General features: G+C 33.2%; 1 protein-coding gene across 1 annotated transcript; it reads right to left on the reverse strand.

Annotated features, from left to right (window-relative positions):
- Positions 1-662: 662 nt before the first annotated feature.
- Positions 663-24,202, reverse strand: LOC107153958 (H/ACA ribonucleoprotein complex non-core subunit NAF1). The gene is made up of 6 exons (XM_015499547.2): positions 24,041-24,202; positions 21,194-21,276; positions 15,345-15,505; positions 12,346-12,397; positions 9,345-9,447; positions 663-5,309 (listed from the first exon to the last, which is right to left on the reverse strand). The coding sequence occupies exons 1-6, from the start codon at positions 24,066-24,068 to the stop codon at positions 4,867-4,869; spliced, it is 870 nt and encodes a 289-aa protein (XP_015355033.1). The 5' UTR covers positions 24,069-24,202; the 3' UTR covers positions 663-4,866.
- Between the last annotated feature and the right edge of the window lie 1,057 nt (positions 24,203-25,259).

Here is a 25,259-nt window from a genome sequence, read left to right on the forward strand (position 1 = left end):
ATTAGATTAAGCCATATAAAATAGTCCTTAATTCAAAAAAACAATATTCAAAAGTATTAATTAAAGTAATGCCTAAAACTATTTTCTTCTCCCCTTAAACACTTTTCTGCCCATAATCGGATGAACAGATTTGAACTTATATTGTTGCCAACAAATATAGCAGCAATTACAGTCAAAAAACCAAACTGTTGAAGAAAATTAATCGTTTACTTTAAATGAATCAGACACTACGACAGCTTCCATAATTATGTCTGACAGTACCAAATCATGTCTGAGATAAAACACTGCATGACACATAATCAAACAAATAATTTGCAAGAGTCGTGGGAGGGGAGAGAACAAATGCTCCCCAGCACTCTTGTACGTCATGGGAGCACATGACAAAGGGTGTTAAAGAGGTACAATAGGCTACTGGTACTGAGACCATTTTAGACCATCTTATCACTGGAATACTACAGAACACCATCGTCTATTTATCACATAGAAAGGATTCTATGCTGATAGGATTTGTTTGTATTTGTTCTATTTTATTATTATTTGACTAACATCCTCTGTTAGAAACAATATTTAGCCCATCTAGCCTCAATATAGAAAGCTTTTACCACATGAACAAAATCAATTTGTTCTGTTTGAAGGACAGAGTAATTTGATTAACTACAAAGTACTATAATGCAAAGTTTATTCCCATTTCATCAATCTAATATAAGCAGAAATGAAATGTAGTCAACAAGTAAAATATGCACAACAACCAGGCTTTTTTATACTAGCCTTCAAATGTGTGTACATACAGATAGATATCATACATATAATGGTATACATATAATTTCGCAGAATATCCAGAGCACTCAACATTTTTCTTCATTGTCGATTTTTATTAAGTGTTTTACCATTTGATAAACAAATTTATACCTCATTTCCAGGATACTAAGTAATTGTACATGTCTAACCCAGTAATAACAATTTAGGTACCTAGTGCACAAGATCAAAAATAAGATGTCGTTGCTGGTAGTAGCTCAAAACAAGTACTTTGGTCCAATAGATAACATTATGAAAATGTTTTCAACTTTAGTTTCAACTACAGTACAGAAAATGTTTTGTTTTTTTCTAGAACATAATTCATATAATCCATATCCATAAGATATTTTTGACATTCATGATGTATTTTTCATATCCCAATTTGCATCCATATACATTCCAGATCAGACTAGGTGAAGAGTGAAAACAGACAGTAGAATATTTGCAATTTATCTGAAGAACACAAATGTGTAGGTTTTTTTTTTTACACTGAATATATAAAATTATGAATAACACAGCATTATCTGACAAGAATTCTCACAAATAACTACTTTTAAATTTCCCAGCTTGCATTCTACCAAATTATTTTTCATATTTAGACCTCACAGCTTATCAACGCTGACAAATATGCAATGTCAAAATAAATCTTTTATAAACACATTGTATGAACACATAAATAATTCTATAAAATATTAATTTATCTTTTTGCCTCTTATTTAAAGTCTGTAATACTATATGAACTTACTTTCCCTATACTTATGGAAGCATATGACTACAGATTTTTGAAAAATTCTAAAAACCCTGAGTACATAAGGATAGTGTCCTAAGTAAACAATCTTCTCAAGCCTTCCTTAGGTGCATTAGATTAACAGATTAGGAAAGAGTGAAAAGTAGACATGCTTTTTAAGGATTTTTTTCTCTTTTGCTCATATTCCCTGACTTGAAGCATCCAGTTGAGAGGGACTGCCATTTCTGTAACAGAAGCCAATAAAGGGAAATTGTGTGAAAGAACTAAAGACATTAAAATTAGTTTGTCTTAAATTTATAAATTGATAAAATCAAATAGAAATTCCAGCCATTATTATTGAAAGGAAATAAATAAAAATGACATTATGTCCGAGATGCTCCCTCAACAGTATCATTGCCATTTTAAGAAATCCTCCTTAAACATGCTAACATTTTTAGTGCCTGAAGATTTTAATATCACCTCTTTATAATTATTACATACCTTAAAATTCCAGTGAATTGGAACTCAGAATTCTACTCATTTCTTGCTCACCAAAATGACATTAGTTTTTAAAAATATGTCTTCACCAGCTCTAACCAAGCTACAGAAAGTAGCACAGGAAGAAGTAGGTGTGTGTGTAGAGGGTAAAAATCACAACGTGGATGGGAAAAGTGAGAGAATGAGAAAACGAGCTATACTCCTCATTGCCCCCAAACAAGACTTCCATACAGACAACCTGCTGGGGCTTATGATTCACCTCACTCCCATGTCCCTTTAGTATTGATAACTTATGGTTATCACTACACAGACACATGGCAATTTGACACAACCACACAAAATATTGCTTTTATAAAATGTACTGTTGTGGTTTACATGTTTGTCCCCTCCAAAGCTCACACTGAAATTGCCATTATGGGAATGTTAAGAGGTGGGACTTTTAAGAGTCCTTAGCCTAAGAGGGTGTGCTCCACTTTCTGAATAAGATTGATGAGGTTATAGATCAGCTTGTTTCTGCCACATGCTTATGTAGCAGTAAGACCCTGGCTAGTTGTGAGCACCTTGATATGTTTCCCAGGCTCTGTAAATGTGAGCCAATACACTCCAGCTCATTGTAAATTACCCAATCTGGGGTATTCGGTTACAGCAGCACAGAATGAAGTAAGATATGTCCTGTGGCTAAGTTCTAAAACTGCCTTACTATTTCTAGTAAGTTACTATGGGCCCATCTTTTCTAGAAAAGAAAGGAAGGGAAGAAATAGTTATTCTTCTTAATTTAAAAAAAAAAAAATTAGCTTAGGCAGCCATTTTACAATTGGAGTCTTCATGCTGCTCTAACAAAATCCAAACTCTGGGTAATTTATAAGCAATAGAAATTCAGTTTTCAGTTCTGGAGGCAGGGAGGCCAACATGAAGATATCAGCCTCTTTGGTGTCTGGTGAGGCCTGCTCTGCTTCCAAGGTGGTGTCTCGTTGCCCCATCCTTGCCAGGGAAGAACATGGGGTCCTCACACAGTGGGAGAAATGGAAGAGCACAAGAGAACTAAGGCAGCCCTCAATCCTCTAGCCTTTTGTAAGGCACTATTCCACTAATGAATGAAGCCTTCATGATACAATCGCATCCCCAAAGGTCTCATCTCTTAACACTGCTACGATGGGCATTAAGCTTAAACACATGCATTTTGGGAGGAAAACAATAAAATCATAGTAGTTGGATTCCTCTTTTTAAACTCCAAAGACAAATGTAGTTGACAAAAGAGGACCAAGGATATACAAATCCCCCCACCCACTGTGGTTTAACTTTTTTTTTTTTTTTTTTTTTTTGCTGCCACAAACCCCACATCTCTACTACTAGCCAAACAGAACTCAATGAAGTTCCAGAATGAATGGGCACGAAGCTGAAGAAATTTAATTTATCCTAAAATATTTGCAGACTAACAACAAATTCAGGAGATAAAGTATAAGAATGTTATCTTTAACAAACTATTCAGGTATTTCTAGGCACCTCAAAGTTGCAAAAGCCCTGAATCAACTACAGGAAGAAAGGCATATTGGGCCTAAGTGGCTAAAGGTACCAAACTAAATGAAAACATGGGTTAATCTCATTTATTTCTATAACCAGACATTATCTACCAACCAGGAAAAGGCAAGGTCATAAATTAAAAAGCAAACTTCTAAAGAGAAGCTGCAAAAACATTTTAAGAAGGAAAAATGAGGAAAATACAAATAGGATCAAGTCCAAGTATACCAAGGTGGCACTTCTCAACTTGTGTACTAAAAAATCCTGCAGAGTGAAAGGTGGGATAAGTGGCTTTCAGATCACTCCCATGTGCCACACAAATATATACAAATATTTTCTAAGTATGTTAAGGAATGAAAATACTGTGAAGTATCAATTTAATGAAAGTGCTAGCCTGAGGGAAAAAACCTAGGTTCAACTTCTTGCTATCTCAGTAGCTAAATGACCTTAAATTACTGAGCCTTTTGAAACCCTTAGTAAGGCTCATTTATTAAATGAGAAATAGTTTAGACTAATTTAGCTCTAAAATTCCATAATTTCCCATACATATACACTTGATGTAAAGTAACAGCCACACTTATTTAATTAAAAACTCTCAACTCCTTCAGTCATTCAATAAATATTTATCAAGCACCTAATCTGTGCCAGGTATGTGAAAATCTGGGAAAACATGGAAGACATAATTCCTAAATACGTCTTAATGTGAAAGTGGTTAAATAGTAAATGCTTCTAAATAGAAATCTGCATATATAATGAAAGCTTACCTATACATAATTAATAAATATTAACTTTAGTTATAGTCAGAGCTTCTGCCAGGATGATTTTCCTCCTCTATATACTCAATTGCTTTTAAAAAAATTATTTATGTAAACAATTACTGCTAAACTGCATTTAAAATCAAAATCAATTCCAAAAGTATAAGTTTATAAAAATAGTTTATTTTTAAAGACTCTCAATAGGACTTCAACATCTTATTTTCAGATTATACCAAAAAAGGCAATTGAGTGTTCAGTATATTTTAATTCATGATGGAATCTGTTCCATATCGAAGACTATATATATATATGTTGTCTATTAGGTGGGGGAAAGCATGATTCAAAGTTTTAATTAAATATTACATAATTGGATTTCACCCCAAATATTTAAGCTGAAATTTTCAAATGAATACAATTTCACAAGTTACAAATATATATATCAACTTACAACTGAAACATTTAGTATTTTTACAGTGTTTTTAAAAATCTAGTTCCATAATCACTTTCTTTTCCTTAAAAAAAAATCCTTAGCATATGAGAAGTTTACATTTCACTGGAAATGCATACATGCACCTAATAGTAAGATCCAAAATGAGAAGAATTACTATCTCCAGGAGTGGGTGGGGGAGGTAGTGGTGGAGGAGGGGGAGGCGGGGGCAAGGAGTATGGTAAGTTAAGCATTGGATGAGGTGCCATGTTAGGTGCAGCCCAACCCATGTTTATAGATGGAGGTGGTGGAGGAAGTGGAAAGTTATGCATGTCAAACACAGGCGGAGGAAAGGGGTATTGTGGCATAATAGGATTATCTTGTCTCTGAGGTGGAAATCCCAAAGTCTCTTGAGATACCATATGTTCTGAATTATAAAACTGCTGAGCTGGAGGCCTGCTGTGGCAAGATCGAGGGTATCTACCCCTAGAAAATCCTCGTGTGAATTCCCTGTTGCGATATCCTTTTGAATGTTCTGAAGAAGGACTATAAGCATTCCAATTCTGATGAACTTCAGCAAAATCTTCACCTTTGAGTGGGGAAAAAAATATATATACATAAAACCAAAATTAAAATACCAAAAAGCACCGTTCGAAATTTTAATAATGCCTTTTTTAAAATTACCAAAATATGGCAGTTAAAACAATGTTAAATTTGAAGTTGTCAATTTTAAATAAATTGAAAAAGTAAAACTTAAAGCCCAAGGATTGGGACAAAGCAAGACAGAAAACACTGAAGACAGTGACTCCAGCCAAACACCACAGAAACATCCACAGCACCATCCCACTTACACTCTCAAAGGTGAGCAGACAGCCCAGACTTCTACCCTTGACCACCTGTAATGAAACACCCAATCATCCTGCCAGGACAGTGTCAGGGTCAGAGTGAGCATGGCCCTAGTAACAAAACCTCCTCAGAGTGATGGTGGAGAGCACACAGAGCCAAAACTTCCACCTCCACCAGCAGCAGCACTGTGTTCTTCCCTTTGTGTAATGAGGTGGTGTAGGAGAAGACTCAGCAGAGTCAGGACATTCACTCAGCCCAGTGGGAAAAGGTTATCCTTTACTGATGTCAGTGACAACGTAACTCCTACTCCTACCAGGCACTGGAAAGATCTAGTGGGGTGTCAGAACTTCACCCCTGTCTTACAGTAATGAGGCACCCCTTTCTACTTGAGTGTCAACAAAGGCTAAGAGGAAAACCTAGGCTCTGCTCTACTTCCTTTCCCTACTAGAACAGTATCTGAAAAACAGACAAATGTGAGCTAAATCATACGATTTACATAAGATCCAAGTCTCATAAATACCCAATATACCCAAGCTTTAATAAAACATTACTAACTCACCATAAAAAAAAAGGAAAATTTCAAACTCAAGAAAAAAGGAAAAACCAGCCAGAGCAAAACAAAGATATTAGAATTAAGAAAGATAATGCCTTCACAGAAATGCTTCAGCAAGAAATGTTATGCACACCTTTAAAAAATGAAAATAAGAAAATCTCAGATAAAAAATAGAATAGAAATTTTAGATATGAACATTATAATAATCAAAATAAATAAAAGTGAACAACATTGAAGGAGAAGAACAATACTAGAGGATTAACACTACCCAACTTCAAGAGTTACTATGAAACTACAATAGACACAACAATGTGCTATGGAGAAAGAACAAACAGATCAACGAGACAAAAGAGAGAGCCCAGAAATAGACCTATACAAATATTTAAAGTATATAAATTTACATACTCAGCTAATATTTGACAAAAGGTACTTTAATGGCACAAAGGCGATTTTCAACAAATGGTGTTGAAACAACTAGACATCTGTGAATGAAATAGAATCTGTGAAAGAAAGAAAAGACAGAAACCTTAACCCTTCATTAAGATTTAATTCAACATGTATCACAGACCTAAATGTAAAAAATCACTGATAAGCTGAATTTCATTACAATTAAATTTTTCTGCTCTCTGAAAGACAATATCAAGAAAATGATGTTAAAAAAACAACTTATAGACACAGATGATTTTAAGAAAACTATTATTAAAAATAGACAAAGAATTCTTAAAACTCAACAATAAGAATCTGATTAAAAAATAGGCAAAAGACCTTAACAGACACCAGACACCTAACCAAAGAAGACATATAGTTGGCAAATAAGCATATGAAAAGATGCTGTTATACATCAACAGAGAAGTGCAAATTAAAACAATGAGATACCACTACACACTTATTAGAATTGTCAAAATCCAGAGCACTGAGAACATCAAATGTTGGCAAGGTTATGGAGTAACAGGAACTCCTATCCATTGCTGACAGGAAAACAAAATGGTACAGTCACTATGGAAGACAGTTTGTAAGTTTTTCTCATAACTAAGCTTACTTTTAACATATGGTACAGCAATCTTGTTTCTTGGTATTTACTCAAATTAGTTGAAAACATATCCATCCACACACAAACAACAAAAAAAACTTACACATGAATGTGTCTTTATTCACAAATCAATTTTATAATGAACCTAATACTGATATGTAAAAAAAAGAAAGTCTTAAAAAATTGATGGATGAGTTCAAAAACAGAATACAGGGAACAAGGAAATATCAGAGAACTTGAAGATAGGAAAGTGGGAAATACTCAAGAAAATCAACTGGAAAAACGTATTAGGGTTGTGTTCTGAAAACTACAAAATGCTAATGAAAAGAAATCAAACACCATCTAAATAAACAAAACTGTGTACCATGTTCATGGAATGTCAGCGGAGCTTGGATGACAATTCTTTCAAAATTAATCAATACGTTTACTGCAATTGCTATCACAATTCCAGCAAGATTTTTTGTATATACAGAGAAGATTATTTTAAAATTTGTAAGGATAGGCAAATGACCTAGAATAGCTAAAAATTATTTTAAAAAAGAGAAAGAAAGTAGGAGGTGTCACTCTGCCAATTTCAAGACTTAGTATTAAGTACAATAATAAAGACTGTGGTATAGATACATAACAATGGAACAGAACAGAGAAGCCAGAAACAGATCAACACAATATAGCCAAATAATTTCTGATGAACCTCAAAAGGAATTCACTGGAGTAATCACAGCTTTTCAACAAATAGTGAAGAAACAATTTGACATCTATAAGCAAAAGAATCAACATCAATCAAATCACTTATCCTATTCAAAATTTAACTCAAAATGGATCATGAATATAAAATGTGAAGCAGAAGACTACAAAACTTTAGAGAAAAAAAGAAAAAATCTTTACTATGATTAGGCAGGAAGTTATTAGACTTCATAAAATGAAAGCTGATAAATTTGGCTTTCATAAAACTAAAAACTTTTGTTCTGTAAAAGACCCTTTTAAGAGGATGAAATGACAAGCTACAAACTGAAAAAAATATATATAAAGTACATATTTGCCAAAGGACTCAAATACAAAAATTTATTTTTAAAAACTTAAAATAATTCAAAAGGAAAATAACAGAAATACAATTAGAAAATAGAGAAAAACATGAATTAACATTACCACCAAAGAGGGTAAATAGTTAAAAATGACCACATGAAAAGATGGTCAATGTTATTAGCCATTAGGAAAGTGCAAATTAAAACCACAATTAAAGATCACTTACACCTAAAATTAAAAATGACAACACTAAATGTTGGTGAGAATGCAGAGAAGCTGAGTCACCAGTGTTACTACTGATGACAATATAAAATAGTACCACCAAACAACAAAAAAAGGGCATGACAGTTTACGAAACTAAGCATGTAATGCAACTATCATATAACTTAGCAATTACACTTTTGTGTATATGACCCAGAAGAATGGAAATTTATTCTCACACAAAAATCTATATACAAATATTTATAGCAGCTTTGTCCAAATGAACAAAAAATGCAAACAACTCAGATATCCTCTAATAGATGAATGTTCAAACAACCTGTGGTATAGTCCCAACATGGAATAGTACTCTTCAATGAAAAGGAAAAATCTATTAAGTGTATCTATAATAATAAATATAACAACCTGGGTGGATGCCAAGAAAATTACAGTCACTGGCAAAATCAAATCCCTAATTTTAACATGCTATATAGCTCCATTTATATAACATTCTTCACATGACACTGTATTTTAGAGAAATGAATAACAGATAAGTGGTATGAGCTGAGGAAGCAAGATAGCAGGAAATGGATATGACTATAAAAAGGAAACCTAGGGAGCTTGCTGGTGATGGAAATGTTATGTATGTTGACTGCATGAATGTCAAAAATCCTGGCTGTGATATTGTACTATCAAATTTTACAAGATGTCACAACTGGAGGAAACTGGGTAAAAGGTATGCAGCATGTCTCCTATTATTTCTTATATCACAAAAAGTTTAATTTTAAAAAGCTATCACTAACTATTCCCTTGTGACTCTCACCCACCCATATCCCATGTTGCACGATTTCTCCAATAGTTCCTGGATGCCAGAAAGTAACACAGAACATAGAAATGTCTTTCAGCTTTATTACTGATAAACCTATATAGATCTAAACGAATGTAAATAAAGACTACATATTATATTCACTCACCTGGCTCATTAAATTCAGATTTGAGTTTTTTCCGGCCTTGAATCTGAGATTTTTTTCTCTGTTTGGCTTCTTTTTCTTTTTCATCATCACTGAAGTCTAAGGCCTTGCAGATGAAAGTAGATTTACATCACACAGATTTGTCAATTCATACTTAGAGACTTAGAACAAACCTGTAAGACCTATTATTTACCAACTGACCTTGACAAGTTTCTCCTTTCAGTACTTAATATTTTCCAGTAATATCTCAACTAATTAGAAATCTTAAAAAATCAAGTTTCTTTGTTTTTGACAATTGCCTAAAGACTTCATTAATACAGGCCATTAATCAAGCTGTTAAACCATCAATCAAGGTTTATTAATTCCTAGAAAGTTTTGGGTAGGTAACTTTACATCATCAGGTATGGGCACTGCCTGGCCAGAAGTCTGACCTCCAGCTTACACTTAAGATTGATCATAATGCCAGTTGCCAAAGGATGCCAAAATAATGATTGATTAGTTAAGACTAAGCAAATTTCACACACCATCAGATCCAATATAAAAATAAGACATTGCTTTGTGACTCATTTATTTAAAAACATTAATATAACCATTATATGCCAGTCTCATTCTACACTCTTAACAGGTTTCAGTAAAGCCAATAAATATAAAATAAGACAAAGTAAGGGCATAAAGAATCATAGGGACGTTATGTAGATCCACTCCCACCAGAAGCAGCACTGTGTTCTTTCCCTTCCCTGGCTTTCAAAACCAGACACAGAACTACAGGATCTAAATTCTAAGAGGAAATTATTTCAAATTACTAGCGTAAAATTCACATTTTACGGGGAATTGGAATTCACCATTCTACACCTGTCAGAAAATCAAGATTTATGTCATGATATCTTTAGTTCAGATATATTGTTTTTCTACTACCACTAGAAAACATATTACCTTTCACATGTAGGCGTATGTGCACACTTAAAAGGAAGAAATATAATATATGTAAATGTCTCTGTATGGCATTTTCAGTATGCTCTTGCTGAAATAATATAATATTTTCCAGATAAAATCCTCCATGAACCACTAAGACCATATACCTACCATTATCATTTTCAAACACATCAACTAAATTTTAGTACCTTCAAATATAAGATACTTTTTTTTTTTTTTTATTACTGATCTTAAATGTATTAAGATTTTTAAACTCAGGTTGAATCTGGCAACCACCAGACACCAGAAAGTACTGAGATCAGATGGAAGACGTTTATTTCTTTGAAACTATTTAGTCAAATGAGAAAACAAATAAACCAGCAATACAATGAGTAAGTATTATGGGGTTGGATAAAGAGGAAAAAAAGGAAGAAAGCCTTCTTGGTAAAAATGACCCAAGATAAACATCTCATGAGTTAGCTGTGAAAATAAGGGAAAGGAAATCTTCTGGAAGTGGGAATGATATGTGCAGAGGCACTGAAGTATATGGTGTGTAAAAAAAAGTCAAAAGGATTCTGTAAAGCAAAGTGAAAGCTTCTTATACAGCAAAATCAAAGAGACAAGGTTGGAGAAGTTAATAAGAACATTATTGTGCCATTTTCAATACTCATGCATCATCTCAAAGCAAGAGGGAAGAAATAAAGAATTTTAATTTGAAATAGTTTATTTTAGAGAGATTACGTTGGCAAAATTTTGCTAAGATTTACTTTTCCTTGTTTTCAAATCTGCATTCATTAAACATTTATTCAGTTATAAATTTCATATGTTTATGTTAGAAATGGATATAAAATAAGATGTATTCCTGAGTGATTTTTAGGACCTTAATGCATCTCCAACATTTTCATAGTACATTATTTCTCAAATTTTCTTTTATATGTTAAAGCTTCCTATTTTCAGGGCACATAATTTATTTTAGGCCTCACAAATTCTAATCAACCATCAATATCAGGCAATAATTCGGAACTACAAAATGTCATCAACAAATATTACAAAATCCAATCCCAACACAGTTCATGATCCAGTCTGCCACCTGGAAAAAATAAACATCATGAAGCACGTGGGATTTCATTTTGTCATGAATCTTTTATGAAACCAATTTCATAAACACTTTACATTATCACAATTAGTAACTTCCATGTTTAGTCTGGAAATAATAGGCATGTATTAGAATATCTGAATTTCACAGGAGATATATTTCAAGATCTGATTCAATCTCCAAAACACTTCTGAAACAGAATTTGAGAAATAAAATGCTCTAAACCTACCAGAGAATGTTAAGTGAGTGTACAGAGCATTACATGTGTACATGTTAACTAGAAAACATAATCTCATTTCAATGTGGATAATAAGCTAAGATCCCTCCCTGGTCAAGTGACTCATACCTGTATAAAATTCTCTATGTGGGTATAAAACTACCTCAACAAAATTAGAAGTTAATACACACCATGAGCTTGGCATTGCTTGAGAATATCTAAAATGATTAGCTGAATCTGCAAATACCAAAAATCAATAATACTGAAAAAAATTTTTCAGAACTAAGTACAAGAAAATCTGCTTTAACATCTCCATGGAGAGTTAAACCAAATAATTCTACTAAATAATTAATTCATTTACATATTACCCCCAAATTAATTTCACATCTCTAAACAGACTAGATTATCAACCCATCGTTCCATGCCTTGTTGGAATAGATATAAAAATATAAATCAAGGAGATCTTGTTTCAGAAAGGTAATTATGCTATAAAAAATGGGGAGGTAGGTAAGTCTCTAATGATTTTATATGAAGGGTGCATATTATGAAAAGCTTCACAATAATGTTTTCATGTTCCATTTGAAGAATTTACTAAAACAATTAAAAATTTACTAAAAATAAAAACTTTAAAAATAAGATAAAATAATGCCTTTACGAGTTACAAACAAAGTTAATACAACAGGAAACACAAGGTAAATGAGGGGATTATTTTTTAAAACTGTATTAGACTTAAGTCATGCCTACTTTATAAAACATTCAGAAAGAAGCTTAATACTTACATCTGGTGGTGGTTCCTGATCATTCTTCCATGATGCATCTGATCCCCTATCCCTGAAAAAAGAATTTTAATAAACAAATTTAAAAAGTACGTATCAAAAATATGCTGTTAACAGTGCTTACATAACATTAATAGTATGGAAAATAAAGAAGATGAGCGCAACTGGCAATTTTGCAATACATAAAAATAGCAAAAAACAAAAGACCATTTATGTGTCCTTTACCTTATTTCAGATGATATGAGAATCTCATAAGAAAACCACAAAATTTGGACCCATTTAAGTATTAGAATTAGGGAATTAAGAAGAGAAACCAAGATTGTGGTGTGCAGATAAACATGGTTTTACTTTTGTGATACCTGAAGTTTGCATAAACTCTGTTCAGGAAATGTTTGTTCAACATCAATTACAAATCAGAAGTCACTCAAGCAGCTACAGATGCAAAGATATGAAGTGTTCCCTTTTCCGGGATTTTACAGATCTGATGCTAGAGCTATTGATATAAATCCTTCTCTCCTCATTCTGACTGACTGTAAGTAGCCCAGACTTATTTCAACAATTATTAAGTGGCCCAGACTTATTTCAACAGGGATTCTCAAAGCACGGAAAGTAAAAGAAAGACTAATTTGGGGAGGATGAGAAGAAACACTGAAAATTCAGAAGGACAGAATAATCAGAGGTGTATGTGGAAGGAGTAAATGGAGCTGAAACTTAATTACTCCTGGTGGAAATGTTTCACATTCTATAAAACCAAGAAAAGTACATATAATGAATATGATTATAATTTCTTAAACCTCACTTTTAAATCTTACCTTTTTAATCTTATTAATTTCATGACTTCAAGCAATATAGTTATTCAAATGCACTAAAATATTATAAAGTACTGTGACTGGATGTTCTTTCTCATTGCTTTAAACTAGATAATAAGTAAGGGTCTCAGGAATTAATGCCACTAAAATCAATGCACAGATGTCAGTATGGTGGCACAAAATGAACATCAAGTTTGCTTTAAATATTTGACTTGGATCTTTGACATTATATATGATGTATTTTTTTTATCAGTTACATAAGGTACTTATTTATTCAATTGTCATTTTACAATCTGTGCATTTAACACAGCTCCAATATTCCTTTTGGAATATATGACATCTCATGACCTGAAATGGCTTAGCCTGGAGTTCAAATATGTAATTGGGAAAAATTCCCCAACTAGTACATCTACCACAGGAAATCAAAAAGCCACTAAAGGAAAAATCAGACAACATTTCTGAAAGCACTTTTAACAGACAGTATATGGAAAGCTAAAATTAAATTAGCCTTGCTAGGCTGGTAAGTTAAGTAGTGCACAGAGTTCCCATGAGAGACACCAGAGTGAACCATCAATGGGGTTTATGCAGGACGATCTAATTCCCAATTCTATAGTTTATTCCTATTTAATAAACATTTTCAGAAAACATTCCAACTACCTGTGTTAAGCTAAAATATTTATTGTTAAAGGCTAAGAATATCGTATAAACACAGCAGCATCTTGATATCCGTAGCAGATGGAAATGTTAATTATTTAAAGCATTATTTTAAAACATATTAAAACCTTTATGACTTAATGTCTATTTAATTCATCTTTCCTGCTAGCAGTTATTTAGGGAAATTAACCTTACACAATCTGAAGAGATTGAACAAAATTATCTTTCAGATAATTATGATCTTCTTAAACATGAGTTTAATCAATTAAAGACTAAAAATTTCACTTCTGAAATAACTAAAGAAATTCAGTGACTTAATTTAACTTGGAAGTGGAATAGAGACCTTAAGCTTTGCAGCATAGGCTAATACTTTGGAGGAAGACCCAAGGTTACCCACTGACGAAATTTCCTTGAAAAACTACATCTAAAAATACATAGCCTGTATTTCAAATTTCCTATAACAGGAGAGCTAAAACTTAAACAAATCTGTGTCAAAGTGCAAAGTCTTTTTGGATTTAAGACCCCCTCTGCCTCCCTCTTCTGTGGTCTTCTTCCATTCCTAATTTGACTATATTTTTGTAGTTAATTACAGCTTTCTCAAAGCACTCAACTTATTTTTATAGAAAAACCTATCCTATTTGAACTCATATACCATGTTTAGATAAAAAATTAAATTATGGGCTGGGCTTGGTGGCACATGCTGTAATCATAGACACGTAGGGGAAGCTGAGGCAGGAGGATTTCAATTTGACATGGGCCTGGGCAACTTAGTGAGATCTTTTCTCAAAATAAAAATTAAAATAGGCTGGGCACAGTGGGAACCCCCTGAAGTTCAATCCTTAGTACCAACCCCCTTCCAAAAAAAAGAGAAAGTAAAAGAAGAGATTAAATTATATAATTATCATAGTATGTTCTACTGATTTAAATCAGCTGTACAGCTAACACTTGCCAACACAATACTTGCAAAATAGACAATAAACCAGAAAGAGTACAATTAGGCAGAAATTTTGTGACTCACATACTACAGGGATCATTCTGCATATATAGAGACAAAATGGAGGGCACTAATTTGTTGGAGAGGTCAACCTTTTTATGACAGCTTTACATTCAACTTCTCAGTGACATATTTTAATTGTCTCTCTCCATAAATTTACAAATTATAAGCAATCTAAAATTTAGTCACTTTTTTTCTTGGTGACTATTTTAGTTTTATTAAATAGTTAACTCTATGAATGTAAACCAAACAGAATTTTATTTAAAATCTGAAGGAACATTTTAAAATTAAAATATCAATGTTGAAGTAGTTACATACAGAACATAATGAAAAAAACAATGAACTAGAATTCATAAAATTAACATGATACAAATGTTCTCCCAGTGCATAAAATTTACACGATACAAATGTTCTCCCAGTGGGCTATCATTACATCTGGAACAAAAGATGCAAATGATTTCTACCTATAAAATGTGATAACAAATCGTAGAATTATTCTTAAATGTTAGATAAATAAAGAACTAATATGTCAATAAAGTACTTACTGTTTTAGTTTTTCTGTGAATATATACTGGGTGAAGTCTTTCATTGATGGAGCAAAATACATAGTCTCCCTTATTTTAATACCTTTACTTTCAATGTGATCTGAAGAATTAAACCGTAACACATAAAACGGATGTGCAACAGGTCCAAATATTTCAAATATCTACAAAATAGAAGAAGCATAAAGGTCCATTTTAACATGGAAAATGATTTGAAATTTTAGCAATATTTCTTTTGAAAAACGCCACTTGTAGCTGCTAAAATAAGATAATTTTGCCAATGTCAGAGCAATGAACTTATCCTTGTCCTGTTTATATACTCAGTCTTCATATTTTGATTATAAATGCAGCTTATCCCAAATTTCCTTATAAAAATTTTTTCTAAGCTTGTTTCTTAACAAATTAAAATCATTATAGTGGTTACCTTATAGATGCAAATTATGAAATTTAAAAAGTATTGTCCATTTAAGTTGTAAGGTACAAATATTATAACTGGTAACTTTTGAATTTAAGATGCTATCTGCAGTTGTACTTTTATAACTGGGAAACTAAAGTAAGCTTGTGCAGATCAACTCTTCTGTTTCCATAGAGTGTTAAACATTTTAAAAAATTAAACCATGACTTTTTAAAAAGCAGTTACGTATATAATTTTAATGGCTATATAGCACAATTTATTAATTTGTCTCGTTACTGTATATTCAGGCAGCTTCCAAGTTGTCCAATAGAAGACATGATGCCATGATGGACGTCTTCATATGTACATCTCTAATTTTGAAAACTAAAAACTGATTTGGAAGAAGCTGAATTATCAGAACCAAATATGATAATTATTAAAGCTATTGATGTAAATTACTAAATCCTTGGACAATTTATACCAACTGGAAAGTGTCTATTTTATCAAATCTTTGATTTTGATATTAAGTGTTCTCATTTTGTGATACACAGTATAGTATTCCAGCTTTTGTTCATTTTCACTAAGGCATAAAACATCTAACACAGCAAGGTACACCATTCTGAAGGTTATTATACCCTAAAAACAAGTAGTAGCATTAAAAGCAATTAAAATGCCAATGTATTCTGAATTAACATCAGTAATTTAGAACTGATAAAAAATTTTAAAAGTAAAACAAATTATCTAATAAAACAACAAAAAATCATCTTTGAGAGGTTTATATAAACACAACAGACGTCTAGCTGACACAGTGGCACATGCCTATCTATAAAAAAAATTATGTCAACAGGGTTACAGAGTCTAGTTTGAACTAAAATGTAAATGACATTCAAATTCTTACACAATGAAGTGCTTATGAGCCACAACTATAGTGGAATCATCATAAAGTTTTTAAGTGAAATAATACCACATTCAAGAGGAAACAGAAAGTTGAGCTGTGAAATTGATAATGTGGCATGCACCAATATTGACGTGTACCCCTACCTCAAACAGTCACAGGAAATTTGGCCAAGTCTACTTAAGCAATTTAGCAAACAGTTATTTAAAAAAAAAGAATTTGATAATATTTTAAGTAACTGTCAACTGCAAAATATAGATATATCTGATTGCTAAACTATGAGGAGAAACTTTAAACACAGCAGAGCTCAGGCCAGCCCATGTCTTCTCATACAATTCTACAATGAGTAATTTTTATCCCTCCTTGGTAACTTTGGGAACTTTGTAATTTCCAAAAAACTTAACTTGAAATAAAAGCAAAACAAATAAAAGACTGCAAGGAGAGTGTGAAAAGAAAAATTTAGGATAGTAACAATGGAGACATTTACTTTGAGGTGGTTGAGCAGCTTTATACCTTAATCAATAGTACATATTCTGTAGCAGAAGTGCTCATACAATGGATTTCTGTCACACAGAAGTTAACATATACCACTACCACAACATGGTACAGATATAACATGGAATCTGTTGGGAAAAAACTGAGGAACACAGTATTAATGAAGTGTATGCAGTCCCTCAAATTCTCATTCCACAGGATAGGCTGGGCTTAAGACATTTTGTATACAGCATGGCCAAAGTCCCAGCAAGTGTATGTGCTGGGCCTGCCTGAGCCAGCAGACTGACAGGCACAGAAAACACTCTAGTAGGGAGAATGAGCACCACCCTATTCTCCCTCTCTACAAACACACCATGTCACACACATAAAAGTCAGTCTAAGAGGGACTAGTAAGTCACAGATTCTCTAAGTAACAAGAAATACATCCAGGAATCTCCAGGACCAGGAATAGCACTGGAAGACTGTGCATGTAGAAGGCCAAGCCTTCTAAAATGCTGCTGGCCTGTTCTACTGAGCCAATTTTTTACTACACTATGAGAAGGTGAATGCAAGTGAGGAAAATTAATCTCCATACCCTTTCAGGACTGTCTTATATCAATCATTTTGTGATTTTTTTTAACGCACCATTAACAAAAATGAAAGAATATAGACAGGCAGGGTATCCCAAGTCACTGGTCAAATCAAGTGATTACTTCAATCACTGTGTGTATCCTATCACAAGTTAACATGAAGTATCCATGAGAACTGAAGGAGGCAAAAAAACAACACTGCATCCATATAACATGGAGACCTTCAGGAACCCATCATATCCTACCTACAAAGACTGTCAATATAAACTGATCTTTAAAAAAAAAAAAATCAGTAAAAGTTCCTTAGCCAATGATATTTGAGAGGGAAATAGATCCCAATACTTACCAAAGAGAATCAATCATTACGGGAATCAAAGGGCAAATCTAGAAATAGTAATCTGAGATTGTCCTCCTGACATTAGTGGGGATGGCAGTGGGAGGTGGGAAGGAAATGAAACTGAGTTCTAAGGCCAATTTTGCTCAATTTTATCAAGTTTTCTCTCAGTTTTAAAATGTACTGAAGGAAAAAATATCCTTGCTTCTGAACTGCAGTGCAATGGATAGATTAATTCTGATAATTCCATGTGATTTTTTTGGTAAATACCCAAAAGGTCTGGTTAAGAAATATTTCAATGATCAGGGAACTTGATAATTACCAAAATACAAAATTCTTTCTGGGAACAAAAAAGATCCCAGACAAGCTAAATGCAAAAAATAAATATTTATGATGTGAGTGTCAGTGAATTTTAAAAAGATAAAGAAGCTGGGTATAGTGGCACATGCCTGTAATCCTAGGGACTTGGGAGGATGAGTCAGGAGAATCTCAGATTTAAGGCGAGTCTGGGCAAGTTAGTGAGACCCTGTCTCAAAATAAAAAAATAAGGAGGGCTGGGGATGTGTTCAGTGATAGAGCACCTGCCTAGTATGCACAAGGTTATGGGTTCAATCTCCAATACAGGATGCGGGTGGGCTACAAAGAACATAAAATATCACTGTGGCTGATTATTTTTGTTGTTAAGGAAGAGCAGAGGACAAAGAAAGCATGAGCAATGGCTCATGTTATGTATCTAGATAAGATAGCTAACAAGCTTAAAGCACATCTATTTCATATCTTGGTCACTGGTTTGTTTTATATTCTAACCCTTCCTATCACCACCACTACTTTGGGGAATCATTTCAAGGTGCTCAGATTTATAATGAATATTTTTTAATGATTTGTCATTTCTCAAATTTACAAAGCTTCCTGGGTATATTTAAAGATAAACTGAATTTTTGCTTGAAGCCTTATGCCATCTAAGTAAAGTTAGTGACCTATTATATTTTTATACTGCTCCTTTCAAAGACAAATGACACAAGCTGATTATTATTAATCACACTTAAAGGTCTGAAAATTCAAATATATCCGGGATATAAAATGTCAGTTTAGAGGGTTTAATTAGCAAAGTGTTTGGGTATTTTGAAATTAAAATTAGCTAGTAAGAGAGAAAGGCAACCATCATGAATATCATAATAAAAGAAATTAAGAAGTGCTCAGCTTCAATAATGTCCTATTCAGAAAATTAAGAACTATGTTTCCCTTTCCTCTTCTCCCCTCTTTTTACGGCTCTTCTTTCCCCTTTTCCTCCTCTCTAGAGCAGAAAGAAAACTTTGATTTTTGCCAGGGAAGAAAATAGGTTTCTCCTACAAAAGGGGACCAATGGGCATGAACAGCCTTTCCCATCATGATCATCTGCTCATTTCCCATTCCTTTTCTCTCTCAACCCACCCAGAGGTCAGTCTATCTCCAATCTTTTACAAAGGCATTGGCAGTTAGCAGAGTTTGTACTATATACTTCAGTACTTCTTTCAAAATTTGAAAATTCTGAGACCCACTTTCAAAAATAAAAAGCCACACTACCATCCTTTAGACACTAACAAGTCCTCTTTCCCCTCACAAACTTTCTCAAAAAATGCCAAAAATATTAGTTCCTCACTCCAATTAATTCTTCTACCAACTGCTTTGCAATTGAGTGACTCACTGCTTTGGTTAACTGGCCCGTCAACCTAAAAAATACATTTAGGTGGTGAAAGGCAGCAGGACACTAATAAAAACCTGACCACTTTCTAAGTTGTGTTAGAATGAACAACAGAAAAAGTTACTGAAAACAAAAAGGCTGTGTAAGTTAAAAGCTTAAAATATTTGGTTTTTCTTGATTTAAAGTAAATTAAGTATAACTCCTGGAACAAAAAAAAAAAGAAGAAGCCAATTATTGCTCATTTGGGAAACCCCAATAAGTTATTTCACCAGAAAAACAGCTGGTTACTTATCCCCCTTCCTCCCAAGTCAATACACATTTACTTATTAGAACATAAACTTAGAAAGAACTATTTATATTCATTGAAATATTGAGGTGAATAAAAAACTCTGTCCCTATTGTCACATAAAAAATGAACACTTGGTTAGTACTTATACCTTTCTTCCCGGTGCTGGGAACTGATCTCAGGGGTACATTCCCAGCCATTCTATAATTTTGAAACAGGATTTCAGTAAGTTAGTGAGGCTAGCAATGAACTTTGGATGCTCCTGCCTCAGCTTTCTGGACCACTGGGATTATAAGCATGTGCCACTATGCCTGATAGTACTTATATGCTTGATTTTATTAGATTTTATGTCTTATGCTTATTGTCAAAATTGCCTATGTGCTTAGTGAAGTATGTGGTTTTTCACATTAAGGATGAACATGCAGGTTGTTCCACTACTTAGATGTTAAAAGGCCTGGGCGTGATGGCACATGCCTGTAATCCTAGTGACTAGGAGGCCGAGATGGGAAGATCCCAAGTCAAGACCAGCCTCAGCAACTTAGAAAGGCCCTAAGCAACTTAGTTGGAACCTGTCTCAGAATAAAAAATAAAAAGAGCTGGGAACATACTTCATTGGTAAAATGCCCAGGGTTACATATTCAGTTCAAAAAAAAGAAAAATGTTAAAAGGGACCGAACCTTATGGTGGTATTGAAAATACACATATTCATAGTTCCCTAGAGGGTACTTACAGTGACACTTCACTGCTGTCCCTGAAATCTTTTCCACTTGAAACAGACTCTGCTCTTGGCTTCTACCTGAGAAGGCCAAAATCTAAAAACTGAGTCACAAACTCACTGGGACTCACAAACCAAAAATGATTGAGAACTAGTACCCTAAGGAAAGTCTTCCTCACTCAGCTCTGCAAACTAGGAGGGCAGGGAACTGTGTCTTATTCAGTATGTATACCTAAAGCCTAGCAAAGTACCTGGTAAGAATGCTATGTGTGTGTATTCTGTGACTCATGGAGCAAAGATAGCAGTATGAAACCAATTTACAGATTTATAAAGGACTGAAGGAAATCAAGAATATATTAAATATGAGAGCTCTAGATTGCTCATCTACTAAAATTAATAAACTCTTCTTAGCACCAATAGGGGAAGTAAAAAAAAAAAAAAAAAAAGACACACAATAATTTGTAGGATTTGAATTTTACAAACCTTTCCTGCTGCTTGTCGATCACTTTTAAAAATTACAGTCTCCTCATTAACTGGAGGTAGGTTATTCATAGACTCAATTATTACTGAAAAACATAAAAAAAAATATTTCAAGATTTAATCCAAAGATAATGTAGAATTTTGGTGAGAATTTATGCTTTAATTACAATATAATTTAAAATAAAACTTAAGGTGGGGTAACATACACCTTAGCAACTATTTCTCTTCAGTAAACAAAATATAATCACATAGCACAGGCAGCTAACCTGTGATATTTAACACAAAAACTTATAATTCCAAAAAGAAAAATATAATAGAAAATTCGACTCACTCATTAAGAAGTCAAAAAATCCAAGAGTAAATTTTGTCAATTTTTGCCAAAAATAGTAAAATCACATGTAGTTACAGAAGAAATCAGGTTTCTCACTCTGGAATTATTTCCTACAAAGCACTGATTATTTACTGATAAATAAAAATGTTAAATTAAGTGCTTAACAAAACATTTTCCCCTGAACAGATGAAAAAAGGGCAAAAAGTTCACAGTAATTTATATCATTACATTTAAGTTCCCTTATCAAAAAAAAAGCATTATCCCATTGGCCTATTCTTACTTGTTGCTCTAATCTTAAATATTTGTCTCATGTTTATTTTTCTTTTTGTGGTTGTATGTCAGTTATTTAACATTTTTGACAGTGACACTTCTCTGCTTCTATCTAGATGGATAATATCTAATTAGCCCCTATTTTTAAAATTCAAACAGAAAAACCCAGCATGGCTTTTAGAACTACACCGTGCAATGTCAAATCCTTTCTTTTCATCTAAGGTCTTACTTGAATTCATAGATTAATTTTGCCTAATGTATTAATAGTTTTCCTTTTTTTAATTTGGTCAAAATTATGTTAGATATCTTAGGCTTTCAAAACAGGTTGATATACAATAATAGCATGTGTTGATTTTGATTTATTCACTCCTTATTACCCAGTAAAGTTGAAAATTTTATTAGTATATTTCACTTGTGTTGGTCACAATACATTTACAAAGCATTATTCCATGCACATCATACAGTTGACTTTTCCTTGAGGATCAACGCTATGACCTATAATTTGTCTGCAAACATTAAAACTAATAAATGCTCAGCTGATACTATAAGAAATTAATTATCTATTTGATTTATCTATATATATTATTAAGAACCACAAGGTAAACTTAAAAACTAGTACATGTGATGGCGTGGGAACAATGAATAGAGTTTTAGTAACCCAAATTTTGATTAATAAATTGAAAACTATAAAATTAATTTTTAAAAACACTGACTGATACGGACACTGTCAGAAAGGTCAAAAGATGGAGTCCTATTTCAACCAATGACTTAAGACAACTGATCTTAAAAGATTATACTCTTTTAAGTGACTTGAATATTTCTGTGTTCCTTAGATTCTCTAAACTAAGAGGGCTCTTGGGCAATTTACTACCTTCTCACAATTCAAAAATTCTATGATTTCATTAGCACTGCATTCTACTCTCACGTGTGTCTCATCATGAAAATTAATGGTACCCACATGAACCTCAAGACTCTTACACGCCTTCCTTACATCTTTGAGCCAAACATATCTAAACTATCCCATTCTTTTCATATTTCATGTCATAAATATCCATTTTTTTTTTAAAGAGAGTGAGAGAGAGAGAGAGAGAGAGAATTTTTTAATATTTATTTTTTAGTTTTCGGCGGACACAACATCTTTGTTTGTATATGGTGCTGAGGATTGAACCCGGGCCGCACGCATGCCAGCGCGCTACCGCTTGAGCCACATCCCCAGCCCCATAAATATCCATTTTAAATCATAGAATTTCAAATTTACATGTTTGTGAGATAAAAATTTGAGGTACTAGAAAGAATGGGTCCCCAAAAGATATCCCCATGTTCCAATTTCTGAACTTAGAAATATGCTCCTTAAATTTAAAACAGAGACTTTGCAGATGTCATTAAATTTAAGGACCTTGCGATGGGGGTAGAATGCCAGGGATTACAAAGGTAGGCCCAATCCAAAGAGTCCTTAAAAGAAGATAACCTTCCTGGGGTGTGGTGAGAAAAAGAGGTAATGATGGAAGAAGGGTCAAAAAAAGATGCTACATTATTTACTTTAAGCATGATGGAAGATAGCCCATGGGCTAAGAAATGTGGCCTGCATTAGTCCAAAAGAAACAAAGAAATGGATTCTCCCCAAGAGCCTACAGAAAGCAGCTCAGTCCTGCTGGACAATTTGATTTTAGCCCATTAAGACTCAAAGTCTCATAACAGATGTGTGATCATGAGTGGTCTACAAGAACTGTAAGATAATAAATCTGAGCCGGGCATGGCAGCACACACTTGTAATTCCAGCTATTCTAGAGGCGAAGGCAGGAGGATAGCAAGTTTGAGACCAGCCTCAACAACTTAGCAAGACCCTGATAAAAGAATAAAAAGAACTGAATGTAGCTCAGTGGTAGAGTCTGTGGAGCAAGCTTGGGGACCCCGAGTTCAACCCCCAGTTCTTTGAAAAACATATATAATTAATAACAATAAAAAATTTATACTGTTGTAAGTCACTACATTTGTAGCAATGTTAGAATGGCAATATAAAACTAATAGAGGAAATTCTGAAGAGAGTATGTCAATAAATGCAGACTTTTAATTTTTATAGAAAAAATGTACTTCTCTATCATTTAAGTAAAAACTGAATTTTATACCTCAAACTTAATATTATAAAATAATTATAAACACAAAAGTTTATTAGTTACAAAGCCCTTGATTTAATTATTAGTATATGCTTGTGGACACAAGTAATTTTGTTAATAAAATTACTTACATACCTAATTGTTCAATTATACTTGAAACCATCCCAAGAGGTTTTAATTCAATATCTTCAGGCAGAATAATAGTGAGTTCTTCAACAGAAGGCAGCTCCTATAATAATATTTAAAGAGAGCATTAATCTTACTCCAACTTCAACAACTTAAACATTTTCCATTTAAAATGTTATACACATTTCTGAAGATGTAACATTAAGCACTTAAAACATCCTTATTGTGTTATCCTTTTTACTGGCTGCATGGACTTCTGATAGCACTTCTCCCATTTAAGTGACAAAAGTATCTCCACAGGTCTACAATATACTCTCTACATCCAATCCAGTTAGAGTATAGAAATAAATATTCCAGACTTTCTCCAATCACATTTCAACAAGAGACACACAAACAAAGCCATTATCATTAAGGACCCCCGAGACATTCCATTAGAAGAGAAATAACTCTACTAGCAACTATAATTGCCCCAAAAGAGTTCTCTTTGAGTTGTCTTATCAACTTGATTAATTAACCTCATGGTGACTAACCAGCAGACTATACAGCAATCTTTTCTGGGGCTGTATGGAGAAGAGGTGAACATCTGGCCTCTTCAGGAAAAGGGCAATGAAAACTGTCAGGCAAACACAGAATTCCTGGAAACAGAATGTAGCCTGAGAAAGCTGTGAAGGTGTTACCTGGTATTTTCTCTAAATTACAAAATAAATTTCTTATTTTTAAAAAATAAAATAAATTTGAAAAATTTCTCTTCTTTGATCAGCTAAAAACTACAAAAATTCAGTTGCTAAGTGAATAGAGATGAAGTTGAAGAGAAATCTACGAATGAAACTGATATTAGCCATTAAATTAAAAAAACAGAGCTTTTTGGTCTTGACCCTTGCCAAATTATATTAACTCTTGGAAGGAAGTTGTTCCTAAAGAAGTCTTGTTTGTTTGTTTTTTTGGGTATCAGGGATTGAACTCAGAGACACTCAACCACTGAGCCACATCCCCAGCCCTGTTTGATATTTTATTTTGAGATAAGGGTACAAAATGAACTAAATATTGTACAAAAAACACTTCAGAGACAAGTAAATAAAACCAGCTTTGTACAATTTCAAGTTGCAAGTTTGCCTTTGAAAGTCCTAGTAAGTCAAGTAGTATGTATTTGCTTTGAAAATGGCAGATATTTGGGGAACTGAATTAAAGGAAAACAGATCTATTTGTTTACTATAAATGAGCATGCTAG

Source organism: Marmota marmota, unplaced genomic scaffold, assembly GCF_001458135.2.
Source record: "Marmota marmota marmota unplaced genomic scaffold, marMar, whole genome shotgun sequence".
NCBI lineage: Eukaryota > Metazoa > Chordata > Mammalia > Rodentia > Sciuridae > Marmota > Marmota marmota.